Here is an 18,658-nt window from a genome sequence, read left to right as displayed (position 1 = left end):
GGTGGCAGAGGGAGATGTATTACAAAAACAACAATGAAACACTCTCAAGGAATTCAGTAACCTACTTGGAAGGAAGCACCTTATTATTTATTTGCTTTTGCAAATCAAATTCTTTTATAAAAGTCAACTAACAAAAAAATGGGGCTCTGGAAGTTAACTGTGAGAGATTTTATGGTCCTTCTCAAGAATATAGTTTGTGAAGGCTTGACCATTACCTTTTATATTTTCACTGTCAACTTGAATGGACAGTGATAAAGAAATAAGTAGAAATGAGAAAGTAGATATAAGAATTGATGAGGGGTGGCTAGGTGGCGTAGTGGATAATGCACCGGCATTGGAGTCAGGAGTACCTGGGTTCAAATCCGGCCTCAGACACTTAATAATTACCTAGCTGTGTGGCCTTGGGCAAGCCACTTAACCCCATCTGCTTTGCAAAAACCTAAAAAACAAAACAAAATAAACAAAAAAAGAATTGATGGTTATCCTTGTTAGGGTAGCAACATCTGTTTATTGCCCCTTAAATTTCTTTCATTCATATAATTTAAGAATTGATGATCTCAGAATGGTATTGTTGTTAGCATGGATCATGTATACACTTTATTGGGCCCAGCTTCACTTTCTACTTTTATTTTCTTTAGTGTTATGACTACTTTCTGATGCAAAACAATGACATCTGTGATATTGGAGTCCAAATGGGGTAGCTCCACTCGCATTTTAGAATAGAAATGATCAATTATCTTAAGAGATCATCTTTTTTTCATCTATTGTTTGTCTTCCTTCTAATTTCATCTTCAAGTGTTCTTCAGGAGACCCGATTTATTGGTCCTATACCAAACTCTATTTAAATGTTTTCCCTTTCACTGCTTCTCACTGTTGCATGATATGAAATTTCTCATAATCTACCACCTTCCTCTATATTGGGGTATTTATTAGTTTATTCCCACTCATCTCTGTTTGGCAATGAAATTGGATGTTTGCTGGCTGTTTGTTGGAGGGATTGAAATATCGAGATTAAGCTACTACAGGAAAAGGTGATAGTGTCCTTTGCTACCTATACCTCTATTCACTTCCCATTTTCTGTAATTTTCAATAGTTCATAATGTACCTTTACTGATTGAACACATCTCATTTTTATTCTTCTAATGAGGTACTGATTTTGATCTTTGCTCTAATAAGTCAGGAGAAGAAAAGGTCTAATTGATTCAGAAGTGATTTCTACATCAATAAGCACACCTTTCTTTCAATTTTTTGTTGTTGCTGCATTTTATGGCCACAGATCCAGTAGCTAGAGGGCTGCCCTTGAAAATCTAGCTTCAGATCTATCAAACATAAGCTATATGACCATGACCAAGTCAACTAATCTTTCAGTATCCCAGGCAACAAACTAAAATCATAAGGAATTACCAATCTATCAGTGGAAAGTATTTTTTACAGTATAGAGTTCTCTTAAAAAGAAAAACAAAGATCTGGACAAAAGAAAAGTGTCATTTATTGCTCATCATATATAATACTTCTAGTCTTTCTTATTGAAGAAAATATTCATGATATACAAACATGAAACTTGATCACCTACAAACTTTTGGCCTCTTTTTTTCTCAATCCTGAACCAAATTTTTCTTTATTTTAAAATTTATTTTGTCAAGTATTTCATAATTACATGTAAAATTTTTTTAAATCATTTAAAAAATTTTGTGCTTCAAGTTCTTTGTTTTCCTTCCCTCCCTATCCTTGAGAAAGCAAGCAATTAAATTTTTATTATATATTGTTATACAAAATATCTCCAGATTAATCATTTTTGCCCAAAAAAACCCCATAAACATAATAAGATAGTATAAATAAAGGAAGTTTAAAATCTGTATTGAGGGTTCACTCTCGCTGAAAGTGTAGAGCATTTTTCAACATGGATTTGGATTGTCTTGGATCATTAGTTTTTATCAGAATTCCTAAGTCTTTCATGGTGAATCATTGTTACAATATTGCTGTTATTTTGTACAATATTCTCCTGGGTTTGATTCCTTCATTTTGCATCAGTTCATATATGTCTTCTCCAGGTTTTCTGAAATTATTGTGCTCATTAGTTTTTAAAGCACAATAGTATTCCATCAAAATCATATACTAAAACTTGGTCAGTCATTCTGCGATGAATGGGTATCCTCTCAATTTCTAATTCTTTGCCACCACAAAAGAGTAGCTATAAATATTTTTGTAGAAATATGACTATTTTCCTTTTCTTTGATCTCTTTAGGATATAAAAGTAGTAATGGTAAGCCCCAGTTTCTTAGTCTTTTGGATGTAATTCCAACTTATTCCCTAGAATGGTTGAACTAATTCACAACTCTAACAACAATGCATTGATGTCTAAATTTTTCCAACCCCCCTCTAACATTTGTCATTTTCCTTTTCTTTCATTTTAGTCATTCTGACAGGTATGATATGGTATCTTAGAGTTGTTATAATATACATTTCTGTAATATGGAGTGATTTAAGAGCATTTTTTCATGTGACTATTGATAGTTTTGATTTTTTTCTGAAAATTTCCTATTAATTTCATTTGTCCATTTATCAATTGAGAACAGCTCATGTTTTCATATTTGTATCATGTAATTGAGAAACAAGACCTTTATAAGAGAATTTGCTGTAATGTTCCTCCTTCCAATTTCCTGTTTTCCTTCTAATTTTGGCTGCATTTTGTTTGTACAAAGGCTTTTAAGTTCATGTAATCAAAATTATTTTTTCCCATAATCTCCTCTATTTTTTGTTTGATCATCAACTTCCCTTATTCATAGATCAGAGAGGTGTATTTTCCAAATCTGAATTACAGTTTTCAATAATAATTTCATCATCTTTCATTATGGTAAATTTTCCATTGAAATTATGGAGTATTAAGATATTAATTTAATTTGGAGGATCTTATAAAATTCTTTGTAAAATTTTTTATATCTCATAAATTTAGAGTTGGAAGGCTCTTCAAGGACTATTGAATCCAAACCATAATGACATAAGAATCTTCTTCAACATGTACAAGACAAGAAACCATTCAGCTTTTTTTTTTAATTTTAGGGGGTTTTTTGCAAAGCAAATGGGGTTAAGTGGCTTGCCCAAGGCCACAATGCCAGGTAATTATTAAGCGTCTGAGACTGGACTTGAAGCCAGGTAATCCTGACTCCAGGGCCGGTGCTTTATTATCTACTAAGCCGCTTAGCTGCCCCCATTCAGCTTGTTTTTTTTTTTTTCTTTTTTTGTTTTTTTTGCAGAGGGGACTTCTAATGAGGGGAAAACCCACTACTTCCCAGGACAATTTTTTTCAGTTTGGGCTAGTTATAATTATTAGGAAGTTTTCCTATATAGCATTCAGGCCTAAAATTGCCTCTGAAATTTCAACCAGTTACACTTTAGTTCTATCCTGTGAGGTCAACTAGAACAAATAATACGTCTTTAACATAACAACTCTGAAGATTTGAAGGAAACTTTTACATCTTCCCAAGTCTTCTTTTTTTCCTCAGTTAAAAACTTATAGTTTCTTCAAACTAAGATTCATAAGGCTCAAAACTTTCACATTTTTGAATGAATACTTAAATGAGTGAGTCCTTAAAAATATTCTCCTAAGCTTATCAATGTCCTTTTAAAAATATTGTGCCAGGAGCTAAACAAAACACCTTGGTCAGAATAAAGCAGAGTAGCTGGATTAGCTAGATGCCACATCTCTCTAGCTGTAGCCTAGTTTCCCACAGTTACTATTACATTTTTAATACATATTAAGTTTGAATTTCATTAAAAGTCTCAAAACTTCCTAAGAAAAAGCTATTGTCTAGTCCCATACACATGGAAATGTCCATATTATCAATATAGTTGTGGAATTGATTTTTTGAATTCAGAGGCATACATTTTACATTTTTTACTATTCCATTTTATCAAATTACATCTGCCCTGGTGGTCCAATATGTAAAGGTAATTTTAGATTTTTTCTTCCAGTGTGATTACTCCAGCTACTCCTAGCTTTTTTGTCATCTGAAAACATGACATCTGTGCCTTATTCCAAGTCACTAAAAATATTAAACAGCAATAGGGTAAAGCATAATCCTTCATGACTATTCTTTGAATACAGTCATTAAAACAGTTCACTCATTTTTTTGTTCCTTTTTTTTGAGATTATTTTAAAATTTTTTGCAAATGCCGAGCTAAGAGGCAAAATTATCCTGACCCACTTGTATAGTAACTTGCCAAGAAATGAGGTTTGGTTAGCATCATCTATTTCTGATGGGTCCATACTGGCTCTTTCTGATTAATATTTTCTTTTCTAGATATTCATTAGCTAAAATTTAATTCTAGGTTGTTCCAGGAATCAAATTCAAGTTCACTAGCCTATAATTTCCATTATGTCCACCCCATTAAAAAAAATAACCAGGCAGCTAGGTGGTGCAGTAGATAGAGCATTGGCCCTAGATTTAGGAGGACCTGAGTTCAAATCCAACCTCAGATACTGGATATTTTCTAGATGTAGGTAAGTCACTTAACCCCATTGTGTTACAAAAACCCAAAAGAAAAAGAAAATAAGAACATTTACTTTACTCTTAATTTTATGATACCTCTCCAGTTTCTCATACTTTTAAAAAACTCATACTTTTGATCTTTTTGTACAGAGTTTATCTGGACCTGTTGATTTATCTCATATTGTAGCCAGGTTCGCTCTTACCATCTCCCTAGATATTATGGATTACATTTCCCTAATGGTTATTTTAGCATTTCTTTACAAAACAAAGTTTAATTTCTTTAAAGGAAAAAAATTCAAAATAGAAGTAAGAAATCTCCAGTGTCTATCCAAATGTACAGTGGAACTCTTTTTTCTCTGATTCTTCTCTTTCCTCCAACAGAGCCAAAAGCAAAACACTTTTTTTGTCTTTAGACTTAATTCATTCTAAGTTTTACTACTTCTCACATAATTCTTTCGAGATCATACCATAGATTTTTATTCATCTCTTATTACTTCTCCTTGCTTTCAATTTTTCTGTGTATATGTTTAAAATCTAAATTGGTTAATGAGTTCTTATGCATTCATATCAATCTCTTTCTTCTTCAGTGAAATTGTTTCTTTTGCTATCTAGAATTTTAGACTTTAGCATTTCCTGTACATTCTATACTAACTCCTCCAGCAGAAATTTTAACCTTACCTATCCTTTTTTCAAAACCTTTTGACTTCTACTCTTCCAAAAATTCAGAATGCATGGCAGACTATATTAGGCTTACCTCTCATTCTTTATGACAAATCTAAGATTGAGCACTCATCCATCCTCCTTTGTTCTCAACAATTCTATACTAGAAACCAGTTCTTCCTTATGGATAACAATCAAATTCTGCTTTCTTTTTTTTCCACTGATAAATATTGGGTAGGATGCATTCAAAACAACTCAATCTAAATGATGCATTTTTATAGACTTTCATGAATCCATAGAGAACTCAAGTGATATACTACAGGCCTTCTTTATTGTAGACTTTTTGCTGGAACCAGTGCAATATTCAAATTGTCTATCTGAAATAACTCATCTGCCCATCAATCTATGTAACTGATTATAAATTTATGTTTTAGATCACTTCTTTTATGCAAGTCATTGCTGGTGTTATGTTGCAGAGAATTTCTACCCAACATTCATCTTGCTATCATTTACTGTAATTTGGATTCTTTAGAGATTTGTTTGATTGTTTGTGTGTGTGTGTGTGTGTGTGTGTGTGTGTGTGTGTGTGTGTGTGTGTGTGTGTGTGTATGGGTGTGTGTGTATGGGTGTGTATTCAGCTTGGTATCACTGACATTACACAATTATCCAAATGAAATATAGTTGATTTCCCCCCTTCTATTCAGTTCCTTGCCTCACTGATTTTTATCTGCATCTATTTTCACTCATGAATATATGTACAACAGACACAGATTTGTGGGAACGAGACTGCACACAGTGGGAAAGAGACTGCACACAGTGTGATACACTTTTAGATAAGGAGCCTTTGGATTGATTCTCTCTCTCTCTCTCTCTCTTTCACACACACACACACACACACACACACACACACACACACACACATACACACACACACACACACTTTAATAGAACACATTTTGATATAAACAAACTGAAAGCCCATAACCTGTAAAATGCATTTTGTGTAAGCTTAAATAATTACTGAGTTAAAAAAAAATGTTATAATGCCATGAGATTTTAAGAAATTGATAATAATAGATACTGTCATTTTCCTCCCTCCTCAAATGTTCCTACTGGTTTAGCTTATGAATCTGTGGCACAGTGGAAAGATTCCTGGCATTAGAGTTGTAACTGGATTCATCTTAATGTTTGACATTATATAAGTCCATAGGCCTACATATTCCCACAAACTTCATTTTCCTCATTTGTAGAATAAAAGGTTCTGAGTAGATGGCCTGAAAGTTTCCTTCCACTCTTAGATCTATGATTATGTGAATCCTGTCTTAATAATGAGTTTTCCTAAAAAGAGATGTGAGAATCATTCATTTATGGCCTGGACAACTTGTCTTTTGGACATTCATTTATTATCATAGATTGATTGGTCATTAACAAATTTCTGTTATAAAGAATTCATAACCAAAGCCCCCCAAAACATTGGCATTATCTTCCCTTTGAGGTAGCCTTTGTCCCTGTTTTGATATTTAGAAGATATAAAAAAGGTTTCTGGCTGAACATTGAATAGAATAAACAGAATGACCTGCAGAGTTACCTCAGGGGATAACAGGCCTTGACCTACAACCTATTGACCTACAACCTATCAAAGTCTTGACAGGCAAAAGATTAGCAACATTGTAGTTTCCATGGTTTTGATCATTTCTCTGTCTAAAATCAGAAAATAAAGAAGACAGGAAAACATTTCACCTTGGAGCCTTTTTATTCATGCACGCTATTGTATGTAAGATGTGAACTATAGGGAACTGATAAAAATACATCGTCATAGGAACAAGCAGCTCTATTCACCTCCTGCCTCCAAACACCTTCACAATACACCATCTGTCTATAACACATTCCCTGATGGGTACCAGAGTTCAGCTGCAGCTGATGTTTGACGTGATGTATTTTACACTACCATTTTACTTCTCGTTTGTTCTTTTGGAAGAAGCTGGTAAAGAAGGGGACTTAAGAATTGAGAAGCACACTGGAAAGAATTTAGAACATGAAATTGGATAAAGGATAGGGGCAGAAGACATGCTTACAAAGGGTCAGACTAGATGGCCTCTAAAATAGTCTTGAAATTCAAAAATTCTAAAATGTTTTCAAAGTATCAACTATGTGTCTGGCACAGAATATATGTTAAAAAGGTAGCAGAAACAAAATAGAAAGAGCAATAGACTTGGAAGCAGGAAATCTGTATTTAAGTATGGGCTCTTTACCCCTTGTAAATCTTTGTAACTTTTTCCTATCCTTATTTATAGCATGGAAAAGAGATTCAGGGTCGTGTGTGTTTGTAAATGTTTAAGAACTGACTGAAAATTTATGACATTCTTTTAAGTTTAATCTACATTGCTAGAATTTTCTCCATCAACTTTCTTAAGTCTGAACAATTAACAATACAATAGATCAATTGAAGTAATTCTGACTTTCAAGGTGTAAGTCTGCATTGAAAATTGAACATTCAGCTCACCTGAGCAGGCTTCAAAACAACACAGATCATAATAGTTAAGCTGTCTATCTCACAAGGGTGTTTCTGAAGATAGCACTTTGTAAACTGTTAAAAATGTGACATTATCACTATCACTGCTAAAGTAAGCTAAAGTAGTTCATAAGTTATTATTAAGCTCCTACTATGTATCACACTCTATATTATGCAATGAAAATACAAAGGTGGGGGGAATCCAGTTTCTGTCCTCAAGGAGCTCACAATCTAATGAAGGAGATAATATGCAAACAACTAGTTTCAAGTAAACTACAGAAAATAAACAGGATAAGCTGAAGGGAGTTTATACTCCCTGAGTATAAATAGAGACAGTATATACAAGGTTTACACATTTTGAAATATCTCCAGGTCCATATTCCCAACTTTCCATTTGGATGTTTGCATCACATGTTTTTTTCTGATATATTAAATTCAACAAATTTAAAGGGGAAATTATTACCTTCTTCCATAATCCTGCCTGCCCTCCCAACTTTTCTATTTATTTTAATGGCACCACCATCTTCCCAAGAACTCAAACACATGAACTTGGATTTATCTCTGATGCTTCCATCTTTCTACATCCAATCAAACTGTCAATTCTAACTTTATAATATGACTTTATTGAGCCTTCTTCTTTCTACTTGTCCTGTCATCACCTTAATAGATGATTTTCCTCCTTACATACTTGAAATTACAGAATTACAGTTTTGGAACAATCCTAAGAAATCAACTAGTACACCCCATAGATCATCAATAATCTTCTTTACAACATACTTAATGAGAATTTCAGTTTTCTAATGAAGACTTCCAGTGAGGAGCTCACCACCTTCATAAATAGCCTATCTACTTTGTCTAATTATATAACATTTTTCTTTACATAAAGCTTAGATTTCCCATTTTGCAATTTCCATCCTGTGATTGGACTAATAGCTACCTGCTTTCATCTCTGGCAAGGATTAGCTTTTCCTAGGTGACAAAGATGTCCCCAAGATGGAATTGTCCAACAGCTTCTTGATCACCTAAAGTCTTATGCATAGACATTCTGTGTCATTCAGCTTTTGGGGGGGGGGGGGATTTCTCAGTTTCCTCATCTGTAAAATGGAAATAATAGCACCTATCTCCCAGGGTTGTTTTAAGGATCAAATGAAGTAATAATTGCAAAAGGCACTTATTGTAGTAATTGATGTTACAATAAGTTCTATATAAATGATAGTTATAATTATTATGACTATGATATTACTCCTATTCTACATGAGATCCCTTTAAATATATTAAATGCAGTTAGCATTTGTGCCCCTAATTTCGTCTTCTCTTTAGTTTACTAGGAAACATGTCCTTTCTACAAATCACTATATGACTAGCACTTAAGGCCCTTCACCATTCTGGTTACTTTCCTTTGTATACACTCTATTTTACCAAAATCCTTCCTAAAATATGGTACCTAGAATTTAGTACAATAATCCAGAGGTGATCCAATGTTGTTAGACTGATGCAGTACAAATTTCCCTAATTCTGAATATTCTGCTTCTCTTAATATAGACTGATAATATTGCAATTTGCTTGGTTGCCCTGTCATAAGATTGACTCATATTGAGCTTCCAGTCTATTGAAATTCCTTTATCTTTTTAAAGACAAATACATTGCCCACCTTGTACTTGTAAAATTAGTTTTTGAACCAAAACATAGGACTTCATATTTAGATTGCATCTTATTAGACACGGTTCAATATTTAAGTCTAATTTCTTGTCCTGGGGTTGCCATCTAGTGTGCTGGCTAACATTTCTAATCCATATTCCCTTTTCCACCTAATATTTGATCTGGTGTCCAAGTCATATTCTTAATTTAGTACTCTAATTTTCTGAATCTACTCAAAGAACCTCTGGTGGCTCCACAGATTATACTGAATACAGCATAAACTAATTCTGGCATTCCAGACATATTATGATTTGCCTCCAGTTTCCTTTATGTGGTTTTTTTCCCCCTCACAATCCTCTATATATTTTGCTATTTAGCTAGAATAAACTATTTACTTGTTATCTTCTGTTTTCATCTTCTCTTTTCTGACTCAGTATTTTGTGCAAGGTAGTCCCTTTGTCTGGAATGAACACAGTCCCATTTCCACAGGCTGAAATCTTTCCTCCTAGATTCATTTAGAGTACCATTTACCTGAAGCTTTCTCTAGCTTCAGGAAGTAGATGGGAACTTGAGCTTTTCAAATGCCTCATAACAGATGGCTCATTGACTCTTAACCCCCCTCTCCCTTATATCACAGTTATGTATGTATGTATGTGTCTGATTGTAAGCTCTTTGGTAAGAGTCTGGGTCATATCTACCTCTGTATCCCTAAGACTAAGCATAGGATCCCGCTCTAACTATGGATTTAATAAATGCTTATTGGCTTGAATTGGATTGAAATGACTGAAGGACATCATAAGAGCTAGTAACAGAAATGGAATTTTTCTGAAGAATTTCACTATGGTATTCAGGTTAGGAGTGGGATAAAAATCTCCTTCCCTAATAATCACTTTACCCATTTGAATATTTCTCATTTAGCCCTCATATTGTCCACTTGAATATGGGAAAAACAAGTATGAGGTACATAGCATATGGGATGATACCTCTGGAGTTTTAGGAGCACTGGAGTCAAACACTATCTCTAAAATTTTGTGAATAAAGGCAAGTCACTGAACTTTTCTTAACTTCAATTTTCTGATTTATAAAATTGGAATATTAATATATGACTAGACTTTTTAGGTGATTCTGGAAATCACACAAGATATCATTTGTAAAGTGTTTGGAAAATGAATAGCACTATAAAATGACAATTATTTTGTGATTATCTTCAATTTATAAATAGGGAAGTTGAAACTGATTTTTAAAATATTTATTAAGAATCTCCTTTAATCAGGTGAGGGGGAATGAGAGAGCCTTCATTCTCATCAGAAATGACTCAGAGAGGAAATAACATACACACTTAATAGAGTATAGAAATCTATCTTACCCTAGAGAAAAAAAAATAAGAAGAAAGGGATGAGGTAAGGGGGAATGGGGGGAGGGAAGGGGGAATAGGTGATAGAAGAGAAGGAAGATTGTGGGACAGGGTACTCAGATACAACACACTTTCGGGTGTTGGACAGGTTGAAAGAGAGAGAATAGAATAAAAGAGAGTGGGGTGGAATAGAGTAGAGGGAAATACAGCTTTTAATAGCAATTATGGGAGAAATATTGAAACAACTTTGCTGGTGGACTTATGATTAAGTAGGCAACTCATCCCAAAGACAGAGCCATTGGAATCTGAACACAGACTGAAGTACATTTTTTTTCTCTCTTACTATTCTTGAGGTTTCTCATCTTCTTGGGGGGGGTTATGTTTACTCTCATAACAAGATTATTGTAATAATATAAAAATAAAAACAAAAAATATCCATGAAACATCAAAAACAAACAAAAGAATCTCCTTCAATCAAGGCCCTAAGCTAATTAAAAACAAAACAATCACTTCAAAACCAGAAACCTCTACTCGCTTGGAGGTGATAGCTACAACAGGGGCACAGAAAGTATCTACAAGATGTTGTGAGGAAAGAAAAATTATGACTAACTTGTAGAATCAAAGAAAGTGCTGTGAAGGACATTGCAACTGAGCTGAACCTTGAAGGAAGAAAGAAAAGGAGATTGAGGATTCTGGGTACTCCAGATGACTTTTGTGAAGATATGATGGTGAGAGAGAGAATTTTTCTCAGGAAAACTCATGACAGTTTCATGACTTTTTCAACATCAGTCAGAGGCAGAATAGAGTGCAAGATCCTGGGGCCAATACCTTAGGTCTCTTGATACTGAGCCCTTGTTTCCCTCTACCCTATTCATCTGATTTTTTTAATTGTCTACACCTATGATGGAATCAGTAAAAGAAACTTCTGGTAACCTCTATTGTACAACTAGACTATTCTGCTGTTGGTCTCTTAACTGCAAATCAGTTGACTCCTATCAAAGTAAAGCTTTGGTTCTTGCTAAAATACAGAACTAATACCAACAAAAGCTATAAGTAATCACTTAAAATGAACTGAAAAAAATGACTGGATTACACTAATCTCAAAATTATCTCATAGTAGTTAAGTTAAGGAAAAATGATGACTTCAAATTAAATAGTCTGGAAAACTGCCTGCTAACTAAATTCTGAATTGCAGAAAGTAAAAATGAAAAATGAGGGAAATAATAATAATAATAATAATCAAATGTTAATAATGACACAACCCTAAGGAACCCACTTATCTAAGGAATTTAAGTCCTTTTACCTAAATCATGTCATTTTTCATGCTGTTTTTTCATGGCAATAGTTGAGTTTGTAATCCCATGTTTTCCAAAGTAAAATTGTAGCAGAGGAAAGAAAGATAAAGACACTTGTCTTGGGAAAAGAATAAAGCAGGAAACAGATATGAGATAGCATGGTGTAATATGAATAGTACTGGGTGAAGAGTCAGACTCAGTTTCCACATCTGTTTTCTCTGTCTCACAGGCAGACTCAAATAAGAGTATAAGTAAAGTACTTTACAAATCTTAGCATGCTATTTAAATGACAGTTACTGTAATTATTCCTAATGCATCTGGGTTCTAGTCCTGTCTCTGTCTCCTAATTCTTGATATGACTTTGGAATTGCCAATTTCTTCTTTTAGGTTTTTGTTGGGCAACATTGGACATATTTCATTTTTAAAAGTAGTCACATTCATTAAATTTTTCTGCATTATCAGTTTATAATGAGTGAAGTACATTTATTTTTTTAAGGGAACCATAGATGGAAATGCTTTAATCATGGGAATGATTGTTCTTTCCTTCATCTTCTTCCTCTTCCCTACTCCATGCCATTATATCCATTTCATTCACTGAGTTCCCCTTATCCTATATCAGGTTTTCTTTAACCTGGGTCTACCCACAAAGAAAGGGAAAAAAAAGGAAAGAGAATAAACAAAAACATCATAAACCATTATCCTGGGGACAGTAGAAAGCTTTCATATTAGACAACAAGAATCCAACAAGGAATATGACTCTTTTCAATCTTGGAATTCTAAACCTTCCTTAAATTAATATTCTTTTACTAGTATCTAGTCTCCTTTCCTCTGGACATGCATTTTCAATTCTTGTCAAGTTCTTCTCTTCTTTCTGTTAACATCTGCCCACCACATTACTGGAGGTTCTTTCACATATTCATGCCTGTTCAAACTGCTATAATTTTCAGGATGGCCTCCACTATTTTTCCTCTCAAGATTGACTCCTTCCTTCAAGGTCCTATTTATGTTTCACCTCCTCCAGGAGATCTTCCTTGACTGACTATTCCAAGTCCTCATTCATTATCTGTTTCTTTTATTCTCCATAGTTGCTAGAGCCTTCCCCTTTAAGATTTTATTACATTTTCTCTTTATTATGTAATTATTTACATATTGTCTTTACTAGCTTAGAGTAAGTATCTAATGCAGTTTGATGACTGAATGATTCCTCTAATACTATTTGTATCTGATATTTTTGCACTGCCTTTAATCATTCTCTAATTGTTTTATACATTTTAGTTCTGTCCTGTAACCTGCCTTATGTTCTCTTTTAAGGAGAGGAAAGATAATGTTAACCTCATTGCCTTTTGTATCCCTGCACTGTCTATCACAATGCCAGAACACTTCAAGGTGGTTTATTTCAATGGTTTAAAAGAAGTTATTTGAATTAAATCAAAAACCAGTCAAACTGAACCCAGGACTTTGCATAAAGCTGTTGGTTAATTAATTTTTTAAAGCTCATTTGCCAGGTTTTCACACATGCCACTTCCAGCACAGAAACTTACATAGCTTGCAAGAATCTTTTCACTGGGCTTGATGTGTCTCCTTATCTCACAGTCAGCTGGTTGAATGATTGTGATCCCATCATTCGAAAAGACGTAAAACACGTTTCCCACACTGAGACCTTTCAGAAAAACAGAATGAGAAAACCAGAATAATCATTATGTCCTTTCAGTCAGTTTCCCATGGACCATCAAAGATACTGCCTAGCATAAAACTGTAGCTGGTATAGTTGAAAAATGAAACTTTGTGGCATGAAGAAGGGAGGAGAGATAGGTGAAAAGATGCATTGACTTAGTGGTGTGTATGGCAGGGAGTGATAAAGCATTTTGGAAGTCTCATGAATCAGTAAATTTTGAATCTGAGGGGTTCATTTGGACAAGAGGTCTCTTCCAACAAAAATTATTTCTATCTTTCTCTAGATGAGTGGCTTCTATGACTTTTCTGGTGAGAAATAGACCTTCATATACATTTGACCTTTCCTGGTATGAAAGGAAACAACATCATTCACCAAAGCTGAACAACTATAAATAAACTTAGTGTTTAAATGCCGTGGAATGTAATCTCATTGAAGACAAGGGCTATTCCTCCTCCACCCCCTTTATTTTTTTGTATTTGTATCATCAATCCTTCAAAAACACACAAAGGCTGTTATTCCATGTGTGCCAAAAACTAATTTAAGGACATTTTCCAACAACAAAGATTGTACTGCAGTCTATGATTTAGTCTTAAGGAGTTAACTCAAAAGACCAAGAAGCTAAACTATTGGGTTAGGATCATACAGCTAATAAGTCTCAAGGATTGGAATGAAACCCAAGTCTTCCCAGTTTTCCTCATATTCTACCTACCCTATTGCATCTGTTTATTCTTACACTAGGGGTTTAATAATTTCTCAATGAAATGAGCTAAATCATTATGAAGAGTTCTTCATATAGGCAGATAAATAATTTTCTAATAAAATGGGGGCATCCCAGAGCTTCAGGAATGCTATTTTATAGCGCAATCCTCTATTTTTCTGTATTTTTTTAAAATATGTGCCTGAAAAATATGACCAGAAAGGACACTGATCAATGTTGGAAGGGATGTGGGAAATCTGGGACTCTAATACTTTGTTGGTGGAGCTGTGAACTCATCCAACCTTTCTGGAGAGCAATTTGGAATTATGCCCAAAAGGCAACAAAAATGTGCATACCCTTTGATCCAGCAATACTGGGTCTATACCCTGAAGAGATTATGAAAAAGGGTAAAAATATCACTTGTACAAAAATATTCATAGCAGTCCTGTTTATGGTGGCAAAGAAGTAGAAATTAAGTGAATGTCCTTCAATTGGGGAATAGCTTAACAAACTGTGGCATATGTGTGTCATGGAACACTATTGTTCTATTAGAAACCAGGAGGGATGGGAATTCAGGGAAGCCTGGAAGGATTTGCATGAACTGATGCTGAGTGAGATGAGCAGAACCACAAGAACATTTACACCCTAATAGCAACATGGGGGTGATGATCAACCTTGATGGACTTGCTCATCCTTTCAGTGCAACAACCAGGGACAATTTTGAGCTATCTGCAATGGAGAATACCATCTGTATCCAGAGAAAGAACTGTGGAGTTTGAACAAAGACCAAAGACTATTACCTTTAATTTAAAAAAATGTTATCTTATTATGTAATTTTGCTTTATTTCATACTTTATGTTTCTTCCTTAAGGATATGATTTCTCTCTCATCACATTCAACTTAGATCAGTGCATACCATGGAAACAATGTAAAGACTACCAGACTGCCTTCTGTGGGGGGTGGGGGGAGGGAAGCAAGATTAGGGGAAAAATTATAAAATTCAAAGTAAATAAAATCTTTCAAAAGTAAAAATTTTTATTATTGGATATAGAGTAATACTATTCTTGTTACTGGATAGTTATGCTAAAGATATGATAGGTCAATTATTTTTTATCTTTAATATGTGGGATTTTGAACATTCAATTCAATAATAATCAAATGACTATTATCAGCCAGATTCTAGAAACACAAAACCAAAAATGAAGCTATCTCTGTTGGCAAGGAGTTAAATTTTGAGGAAATAACCTGGACATAGATAACTAAGTACAAAATGTATAAAAATATACACTGAAATCTCTTATTAATTTTTATCATTCTCATTAGCTATGATTTTTCTCTTCTCATTCATTACTTTTTGAAAAAATCCCTCTTTACCCAGTATTTCTGCTTTCTCTTCTCTTTTTTCAAAACCCACTGCAATTTAGCTTCTAATTTTATTTATTCATCAACTGAAATTAATCTTTCCAAAGTCACCACTTAACTTTAATTTACCAGAATTGATAATTATTTCCCCTATATTAATCTATAATTTCTGGGATTAAATATCAGGTCATCTGCCTCATATTTAAAGCCCATTCAATAACCTTTTTCCTATGCCACCTTCTAGATTTATTATATGTTACAATCTTCCACAAACTCTATGATCCAGACATGTTGTTTTGCTTTTTGTTCCTCACATTTAGTGCTCCATTTCCCAACTCTGAATTTAGACAAGTAATCCCACATGCTTGGGATGCTCTCTCACTTGCATCTCTAAGCATTCCTGTTTTCCTTCCAAGATTTCTTCAAATTTTACCTTCTTCATGAAATCTTTCCTGGTCCTCTGTCTAACTAGTGCTTTCCCTTGTAATATATCCATATATCCATATAACTGCTATGTATGTGCTGTTTACATACATACATCTTTATGTTGATGTATGTTATCATCCCCAAGAGAACACATTAAGAAAATTAATACTTTTAATTGCATAAAATTTAAAAGCTTTTATATGCAAAAAGACAATGCAGTTAAACTTATAAGGTAAAATATATTAGAAAAAATTTTTTCAGCAAGTGCTGATAAAGGCCTTAAATCCTTGATGTATGGGAATCTGAGTAAAATGTTTAAGAACAATCCCTACGTGGTAAGAGGATATAACCTGGAATTTCTCAAAAGAAGGAAAATGACTGAACACACAGTCATATGAAAAATGCTTCAAGTCACTAAAAAAAAGAAAGTAAGCTGAAACAGGAGAAAATTTATATTATTTCTACAGTTTTTCAAAACAACATTAGCTTATGCATGCTAATCAAAAAAATTATCAATCACTTTTCAGATGATGAGGTGAGCTACCCAACTCTTGACAAGGGCTAAAGGTATATATTTGTACAAATGGTCAGTGTGCTTTTTTATTTTTGTTTGACCAGTCTTTGGTTAAAAGAGAAAGTTTGAGAAAATTTTTGAGATGCACAGAACTAAGGGAGGTGGTAGGGGTAAGAATACAATGAAAGAAAAGAATGTTAAGTCAGAGAAAAAATGAAGAGAAAGGGACACCAAAAGTTTCACAGAGAATCATAGATTGGAATAGCTTTGAAACATGTTGAATTTATTATATGATTTTTAATAAAGTTTCATATAATAGAATTTCATAGATTCTTATAGAATCATATTTTTCTGTTCTTTATTTATAGAATTGCTTTCAACTTCAGAAAACAAAAGATTTTAAAAGATTGAATGTGAGTTCTTTGAGAGCAGGTGTTACCTTTATATTCATCTGGTGACTACTAAGGTACCCAAGATGAAATAGGTGTTTAATAAATCCTTGTTGGTTGATTAAATACAAAGTTATTTTTGGATAAGAAGGCCAAAAAGAGCAGTTTGGTCCTAGAGGAAAGAAGGAGCCCAGGGGAATGATATCATCAGATCTTGATTTTTCAATTATTAACTTATCAGCTTTGGGGAGAATATATTGGAGAGGCATGAAACTTGAAACAGGAAATCAATTAGGAAATTATTACTATGGTGCAGATGAGTGTACATGAGGGCCTGACCTATGGAGGTAGATCTGGAAGTGGAGAGAAGGAAATACTTTTAAGAGATACTATGGAGGTAATAAATGCTTGTCAAATTAAAATGATCTAATTTGGATTAGTAAATTGAATCTTAGGAATTAAATTTGTAGAGACACTAGAGATTACCTTAGTCATAGACACATAGGATCATAAATGTCCTTAAAAAGTGACTTATTTTAACCTGATTTTAGAGGTAAAAAAACTTCGGGTAGGCAAGGGACCTTGACTAAAATCTCTTAAGATACATTAAAATATGATCCATCTCATATTCTACTTAGCACTATTTTGACTCTGATGGCTCAGAAGGGATTCTTAGCTTCCATCAGGATTCTAGAGCTGTTATTTTGAATCAGCTATCAGAGTATTTCAATAAGAAGAAAGAATACCATGGTACAAAATCTCTTGTAAAAAATCCAAGAACACCAGATCATGTTGCATGAGGAAAATTCTCTATATTAATATTGCTGTTGCTTGCTGAGAATAGTGACTTTGAACACTGATTCTATGAATGATGCCACCATGGCAATACCTGTGCCATGAAACTGAGAAGGGGAGGAATTCAAGAATTATATGATGTAATGGGAAAAGATTATGTATTCATTCATTGATTTTGACTCATCTAATATCTATCAGAGCTGTCATCTTTGAGTCCTTTGGAACTGAAATGCCATTGACAGATTCAAATGTAACTTATTGGTTAAGTGAAAGAATATGTGGACTGGTGTTATAACTGACCTTTCAGTTAATAGGTATAACTTACTCAAGCCATTCTAGGTTCCATTTAGAGGGCTGAATTTTTGACTATGTCCCACCAATTGATTATTTAAGGTATCTGACTACTCTCATATATATATATATATATATATATATATATGCATATATATGTGGAATTTTAATAATTATACTTTTGTTCTCCTTGAAAATAGGCAGGGTGGCATCAATAATGAATAGAGAGGCAGTCCTGAAGTAAGGGGAGATTGGGGCTCCCACTTTGTGAAACATACCAACTGTGTGATGCTGGATTCGCCATTTAGTCAAAATATTTCTTTACTGGGCTTACATTTCTTTCTTTAAAAGTTGAAGAGATGTGTTTTCTTTTTTTTACATTACAAACCTTTACAGATTATTCCTACTCCTTTTGAGATCTCTTATAATAAAGTAAGGGTTAAGTAAAATTAAGAATACAATGACCACATCTGAAAGTACGTACAGTATTTCACATTTGTAGAACCCCTACCTCTCCATTAAAAAATTATCACAAATGAGAAAATTTCTTTCTCTGTCCC

The 18,658-nt window shown here is 33.7% G+C and overlaps 1 protein-coding gene across 4 annotated transcripts in view; it reads right to left on the bottom strand.

Moving 5' to 3' along the window:
- Nucleotides 1–18,658, bottom strand: part of FSTL4 (follistatin like 4) — an 821,307-nt gene that overhangs the window by 57,175 nt on the left and 745,474 nt on the right. For all 4 annotated transcript variants that reach the window (XM_074213575.1, XM_074213577.1, XM_074213574.1 and 1 more), the window contains one exon: nt 13,491–13,609. In XM_074213575.1, coding sequence (XP_074069676.1) covers nt 13,491–13,609 — 119 coding nt within the window. The remainder of the gene's footprint in view (nt 1–13,490; nt 13,610–18,658) is intronic.

Source organism: Macrotis lagotis, chromosome 1, assembly GCF_037893015.1.
Source record: "Macrotis lagotis isolate mMagLag1 chromosome 1, bilby.v1.9.chrom.fasta, whole genome shotgun sequence".
NCBI lineage: Eukaryota > Metazoa > Chordata > Mammalia > Peramelemorphia > Peramelidae > Macrotis > Macrotis lagotis.
This window is presented reverse-complemented; position numbering and strand designations above follow the sequence as displayed.